General features: G+C 49.5%; 1 protein-coding gene across 1 annotated transcript; it reads left to right on the top strand.

Annotated features, from left to right (window-relative positions):
• The first annotated feature begins 1,825 nt into the window (after nt 1-1,825).
• Nucleotides 1,826-3,557, top strand: LOC136505095 (putrescine hydroxycinnamoyltransferase 1-like). Its single transcript, XM_066500191.1, has 2 exons — nt 1,826-2,325; nt 2,417-3,557. The coding sequence occupies exons 1-2, from the start codon at nt 1,930-1,932 to the stop codon at nt 3,374-3,376; spliced, it is 1,356 nt and encodes a 451-aa protein (XP_066356288.1). The 5' UTR covers nt 1,826-1,929; the 3' UTR covers nt 3,377-3,557.
• The last annotated feature ends 3,668 nt before the right edge of the window (nt 3,558-7,225 follow it).

The raw sequence follows: 7,225 nt of genomic DNA, 5'->3' as shown, positions 1-7,225 counted from the left end.
AGAGTCAAGCTCTCTCCTTTATTCACTCCTCCACATCAGTATTTGCTTTGCTATAAGTCAATTATTGTATTGCTCTCACTATCTTTATCAGGCCATTGCCGTTAGATTCCAATGCTACAAAATGCACTTAAAAGCTAGCAGCGACCGTGGCGTATAATCACCTAACAAAACAGTCATTTCTATAAAATAAGAAAAGAAAAACGAGGTAAGTATTAAATAATTGTCACATGGGCTCGTTAGCATACGGTCCAAAGCCAATTAAACTTTAGACCACTTTAGCTCTTGAGACTCAAACATGATGTCTAAAATATTGTCTAAAGTTTAAATCACCTCATAAAACTTGATCACAAAAGTGAACTAAAGTGATCTAGTTTTTAGTCTTTAACTTTAGCTAATAAACTTTAGACCGGAGAATCCATCGAGGCCCTAAGACTTCATGTTAAGTCCTTCGTGGTGTCCAATCCTAGAGAATGATTTATTTTTATCACCGAAAGTCTGTCATTATAAATTAGCACGTACTAATTGTAAAAAAAATGGCACGTACACCGTGAAAAAATTACAAACACCTACGACACCAGGAAGCACGTGGACCACGGGATTCCGTCGGCAGTCTCGCGCTGTCGAGCATAGGTCACAGAACTACCGCACCTTTTCTATTCCTGCTGCTTTCGAAGTGTCTCCGTTTTAATCCTTGGACGCATAGAAGATTGAAAGAACAGGCCTCTGAAACCGATGCCTGTCTATGACATCTACTCGGCGTGCAGGTGAATCAAGTTTTTGGGAGCGCAGATCTGGCGCGACTGCTCCTGCTTCCTGGTGGCCGCGCTCGTCTACCGTGTCTTCCCGGTCATTTACGGGACTACACAGTGTACATCTTCCTGCATTGATTGACGATTACGACATCCAGCAGTCCACTATGTCGACCAGTGAGAACATGACATCGTTGTCTACTTGTCTCTAGCATTGGTCCCGTGTAACACTGTACTCACTGATTTGGGTGTTTTCAGTACTGTTACAATGATCAATATACTAATACTGAAAGTGCCTAAATATCTAACCACTGGCAGTGGGCCCATTTATGTCTTTGCGGCTTTGCGATATGATAGCGCAAACATTGTCAAAACAAATAAAAGCACTAGAAACGCGCATTCCCTTTCGATTAGGCCAGTGACAATAAGAATATAGGTGTAGTAATGAGAAACTCAGCATTTTTTTTCATTTTATGATTTTTATGTATTTTCGAGACTTTATCATCATGAAGGTATAATTTTATTTACCCCTAAAAAGCATAGGTAAAAGTTTATATGAAAAAATTCTTACTAAAACATGCCATATTATGGATACACTGCATAGTTCTACTCGTGAGGATTTCAGATCAACTTGATTTTCTAATTTACAATTTTTCTGTGATTTACTATGCATTTTTAAAGTTTCAGCTAATTTTTTTAAAGAGATAATCAAAGGTGGCTTGAATGTTGATTTGAGAAAAATATGAGGAGGTTTTCGCAAAAATTGTTGAGAGGGTCTTTGGAGCGCGGGTTGATTTTCGATAAAGAGAAGGTCTTATTTGCAAAAAACTCGTAGCCTATCCGATCTAGACTGCGGGTTCATTTCGAAATAATCTGAGGTGTGTTTTGAAAAATATACTGAGAGAGTCTGGAGCACGGGTTGATTTTCGAAAAATAGAAGATTTTTTTTGTGGCAAAATGACCGTTGGTCGTCTGATCTGGGCCGTCCGCGCGTCCGATATAACAGCCTCGAAAAACAGGCGACGTGACCACGCTGTCTGGCCCTCCTTTTAAGTGCAGGATTGCTATAAGAAGATTGTGTGAGTGGGTGGGCATCAGCGCGTGATGGGTGGTGAGAACTAGCTAGTGCTAGACTAGCATCCCCTCCCCCTGCTCGGCTGCACAGCTGATTCTTCGTCCAATGGCAGTGGAGATACTAGAGTCCTGCGTGGTAACGCCCGGCGAGGCGACGCCCAAGCACCGGCTTTGGCTCTCCATCTTGGACCTCGTCCAGGGCAGGACCCACACTCCCCAAGTTTACTTGTACCACCTCTGCCCGGACTCGGCCGCCTTCTCGCCGGACATGCTGAAGGCAGCTCTGTCCAAGGCGCTCGTCCCCTTCTACCCAATCGCTGGCCGCCTCAGATCGGACACCTCTGGCCGCCTCGAGATCGACTGCACCGGCGACGGGGTGCTCTTTGTCACCGCCCGTGCCGACGCCACCCTCGACGAGCTAGAAAGCCCCGCGCCGTCGGATGAGCTGCGGCGGATGCTTGTCCCGTCGGCAGACCACACCGGCGCCTTGGCCATGTTCCAGGTGACGCTCAATTCTCGCCCCAACTCGCAAGCATTCCCTTTCCGTGTCGTCGTAGCTCGCAACGTTGACATCCTAGTCGTCGACAATGCAGGTGACGTTCTTCAAGTGCGGCGGGGTGTGCGTCGGCACGGCAATCCACCACACGGTGTGTGACGGCCGTGCGTTTGGTCACTTCTTGAAGATGTGGGCTGCCATCGCGAGGGGCGACAGCGAGGAAGCCATATTGTTGCGGCCAAGCCTCGACCGCACGCTGCTCCGTGGACGTTCGCCGCCAGCAGTGCGCTTCCAGCACAGCGAATACCCGCTGCGTGGCAGCGTACCGTCGGCGACGAAGGTGCCATTCGACACTGCCGTCTTCCCTGTTTCCAAGAACCAAGTCGACGCGCTCAAAGGCGCCGCCGGTGCTACTGCCAGCAAGAAGGTCTCCACTTACAGCGCTATGGTGGCGCATGTATGGCGTTGCTCGTGCATCGCGAAGGGCCTCAGTGGAACGGCGGACTCTCGGATGTATGGGGCGGGTTGCGTGCGCTCGCGCATGCGTCCCCCTCTCCCGGTGGGCTACCTCGGCAACGCCATCGCCCGCACAAGGACGACGGCCACCAAGGTGAAGGACATCGTCTCGAGCCCGCTCGACGCCGTCGCCGACAAGGTCTCCGCCGCCGTTGCTCGGATCAGCGACGAGTACGTACGGTCGCTGGCAGACTACTTGGAGCTCGCCATGAACGACGCGCCGGGACTGCACCTGGGGCAGTGGGCCGTCCCAGACACTGACTTGCTTGTCGTGAGCTGGATTGGGTTGCCCCTCATCGACGTGGACTTCGGCTGGGGCCGGCCATCATTCGTTGGCCGGGCCATCCTCAACCAGAGCAACTTGCTGTACCTTGTGCCTAGCCCAGACGGCGATGGCCAGCTCAATGTCACCGTTTCTATGGAGCCACAAGCGCTGTCCAGGTTCAAGGAGCTGTTCTACGAGGGGCTCAAGCATTACTCACTGGTGTCACAGAAACAAGTTGCTCAAGATGCGCGTGTGGTCAAACATGCAAAACTTTAACAAGAAGAAAATGTATCGACCTCTTTTCGAATGTACTTTCACAGTATTGTGCTTCTGTATTGGATATTACGTATAGACATTATGGATATGTTACATTTTCAAGAAACAGTACTATTCAAAGGTACTCCTATAATACACTATGTTTCATATATGTATATATACCAATTCCTAATGCTATATTGTAGTGACTAGCAAATATGCGTGCAATGGGAGAAAAAAATAAGCTACCGAATATGCATGTATTGGAAACGAGAACAAAAATGCTAGATATTTATTTATGTTTTATCCTTCTATGAAATTTAAAAGCTACAGTTTATTTTACGATGAACACAACATCCATAGTATAAGTTAATGTTAGCAATAATATGATAATGTCCAACAAACATCGAATTAAAGTGCAACGCTGATAGATTTTTCTCCCATGCACAACACAAAAAGATTTACTTGTATATATCATAACTTTAATCTTCAGAGAAATTTTACGGTGCTTAGAAAAAAGGGTAGCCGTTCATCTATCTAGATCTAATGGTAAAAAAAAACTAAGAGAACCAAGAGGAAGGAACTTAAGTTGTGGGCCGAAACTTAATATTGGTGGGCCAGAAACTAATTCTAAATTTAGTTAGAAGGATACAATTGTATTTTGATAGGTCACTGGACTAATTAGTTCGTGGAACATCAATACATCATTTTTCTCTTCAACGCTGGCAGTGCTGGTCTGATCAATTCGGCACTCTGGGACCCACCGTCTGGAAAGTCCACAGACTTCGTCACTGCTTTTGTTGCCCCGATCCCCATACGTGCTGCTGCTGGGAACAGAGGTGGCTCTGCTGCGCGCATGGGAGAAAAGCAGACGCAGACTCAGACGCAGCAGCGGCTGGCCCTTGTAGGCCTTTGCAGGCGGGCACCGACGAGCCCCTGCAGGCTGCAGAGTGCAGACGGTGGTCACCGCCGGGCGCCCGGGCCCCTGTAGGCTTCTGGAGGCTACTGGTGCGCCCCGTGCGCAGGCGCCAGCGGCTGCGAGTCCCTCCCCGGCTCGCTTTCCGTGTGTTTTTGTTGGTGCGATGGAAAAAAATAATGATCACAACAAGATGACTAGAGAGCCCTTAAGCGGAACCGCTAGTTCCAGCCAAGCGCAGTAAAAAATCTCTAATCTTCATAGTTAAATATCGAGTTCCACGACTCCATTTAAGGATCCATAGAAATCTGTAATTTTAATCTTTGATTTAAATTGACAAGGAGTTAGTTGCCGATATATCAGGTACTTGTCTGTTCACTTGATGATTATGATGCGAAACATCTCTATATTTACCATATGACAGCCATTGTCGGTGATTGCACTAGTGCATGCGTATAGTCTAGATGTGCATATATTTAGATTGGGCAAGACAACAAATTGCTTAACATTTAGTTCACGATTTGATTAGTTGGAGCATTGGCTCAACCATGTTAACTAGAAAACGGGCACTTTGCCGCGACATCCTTGTGTTGGCCAGTAATAATTATATGTGGCGCGCAAAAAGTAACCATTGGGAGGCCATCCATTTTTGGACGTTAATAACCATGTAAACTAGATTTAAGCACCATATCGGTCTAGGCCGTGCTTGGTTGTTGGCGATGGTTGGCATAAGGGGCTTCGGTGGTAGGTTTCGTGTTCTTTGGCATGTTTGACTTGAGGACAGTTCGACGTCTTTCTCATGGCTTGAGATTTGACTGAGGCTCGTTCTTGTGAAGTCGGAGCTGCTACTTTGGCTAACCTGGCCCCCGCTTGTCTCTTGGGGCGGCACAGAGGCACAAGCTGCCGCCGAGGGCCCACTAGGACGCCCTTTTGGCCGCCGCCGCTACTTCTCCGGCGAGCGGTGGGTGCTCAACAAGGCGGCCTACCATGGCTCCCTCTCCCGCTTCCTCCCCCCTGCCCTCCCCCCCCCCCCCCCCCCCCCCCCCCCCCCCCCCCCCTGGCCGGCGCCCCTCAGTCAGTGGCGTCGACGGATCCGGTCATGAAATCGACAGATCTGGCCTCCGGTCAGCTGCTGCTGCCTGGATCCGAGTGGAGCAAGTGCTCGTGCCGCGAGAGCCGCCATCGTTTCCGGATTCGGCGACGGCAGATCCGGCGGCACCGGTCCCTGTTGTGGCCGGCATTGACGCGGTCATCATTGCGGCGTCTAATCCCCTAGCTCCCCCTGAACTGGCGTCGGCAGCTAAAGACGCCGGCTACGGCAGGCACGGCAAACTGGCAGGTCCATCCTCATGCGCGGTGTCGCGGCCGGTAGGGGATCGCCCTTGCTGCGGCCGAGCGACCAGGTAGGCTATGTAATGGACGGGAGCGGCCCACGGCTCACAGTTGGCCAAAGCCGTTGCGCCCTCCCACTCGCACTGTAGGCCACCACGCAGACTGTATGACCACCACTGTTGATCTGGCTCTAGTCACGTGCCCCCCAGCTCAGTCTGCCCAGTTCCGCCTGCGTTGGGGGATGCCTTCATATGCATAGAGTTTTTGGGCAAAATCCTAGCATGGTTTTGGCCGGCCGGACGATGGTGATGCCTTGAGCGCCACATACCTCCTTGGAGGCCTCATTGAAGAAACACATGCTTTGGCATCAACGGGGCCAGATTCTGGGCGTAAGCCTCGCCTTAGAAGCCCTAAGGCCAGCGACAGTGGCGTCCATGGTTCTACATTTGGGTATCACCCACGTTGCTTAAGGTGTCACTCAAGAATCACGTGCGGCTCGTCGCTTGCTCCCTTGGGCCCTCCTAATAGCTGGAGCCTGCTTGTCCCCCGTGTGGTCGCCGTCGACTTCTAGTGGAGTTCCGCACAATGCATGTCTAATCCTACGTTCTCCTCACAATTGCCTATCTTGCAGCTCTTTATTTGCTGTAGTCGCTTTTCTTTGGCGGATAATTTGCCGCCGTTGTCGTTGGTCCTGTCTCTGGTGGATGCTTTGTAGCGCGAGTGTCATGGCTGGTCCACCCCTGCGGATGCTCTGCCGTAGTGGGTGCCCGATGGACGATGCTTGGCCGTCGGTGGAATCATTGGCATATGCTTTGTCGCCGTTGGCTTTTCAGTCCCATCTCTAGTAGATGCTTTGCTACCGAGACTGTGCTAGCCCTCTCTTGGCGGATACTTGGCTGCCATGGTCGCTTGGTCTTCACTGGCGGATGCTTTGCCACCGATGCTCGTCTCTGTCACCACAGCATTGTCTTTTTTGTAGGCCACCATTGCTTTGATGTATCCTTTGTTGCAGTCTCAGTTGTTAGGTTGTAGGGGTTGAGGGTAGTCGCTCTCTTTCTTTAATTCTTTTCTTGTTCTTACATTTCTTTCTAGGTCACTCACCATTATCTTCGTGGTTTGTAATCTATGATACGAGGGTTCTCTCGTGTCGTGTAATCCTCATCGTCTTACTGAAATATAGGTATACCGTGTTCACAAAAATAAAGACACTTGACAACCTCTAGATATTGTTGTACGGTGTTGGTGTCAGTGGCGGATGCACGATGCGGGATAAGGGGGGGCTAAAACAATGGAGACGTTGATTTGCATAAAGATTTAATGGTGAAATCAAACTTTTGCTACAGTGATTAGGCTTGAAATCAAGAAATTAGGGGGGGCTGGAGCCCCCCAGCCCCCCCCCCCCTGTGGATCCGCCGCTGGTTGGTGTGTAGGTTGTAGGTAATAGTTGTACGGTTTTCAAGCCAGATTTTCCTTATAAATTGAGCCAACTCCCCCTTTTTATTAATATACGCTGGAACCAAAGGTTCTAGATTTTCAAAAAAAAATTAAGCATGTCTATGTCACTCATAAACTACTATCGAAGTGTTACCTCTGGTCTAAGTTAAACAGTTTTAAAATTTAAC

The sequence above is a fragment of the Miscanthus floridulus genome, chromosome 14 (assembly GCF_019320115.1).
Source record: "Miscanthus floridulus cultivar M001 chromosome 14, ASM1932011v1, whole genome shotgun sequence".
Classification (NCBI taxonomy): Eukaryota; Viridiplantae; Streptophyta; class Magnoliopsida; order Poales; family Poaceae; genus Miscanthus; species Miscanthus floridulus.
Note: the sequence above shows the minus strand (reverse complement) of the source record. Positions and strands in the feature narration are given on the sequence as shown.

What these genes read in the sequence shown, in the direction of transcription:
- LOC136505095 (XM_066500191.1), top strand. Translation starts at nt 1,930, where the DNA reads ATGGCAGTGGAGATACTAGAGTCCTGCGTGGTAACGCCCGGCGAGGCG. An exon ending in GCGCCTTGGCCATGTTCCAG is followed by an intron (nt 2,326 to 2,416) that starts GTGACGCTCAAT and finishes TCGACAATGCAG; the next exon opens with GTGACGTTCTTCAAGTGCGG.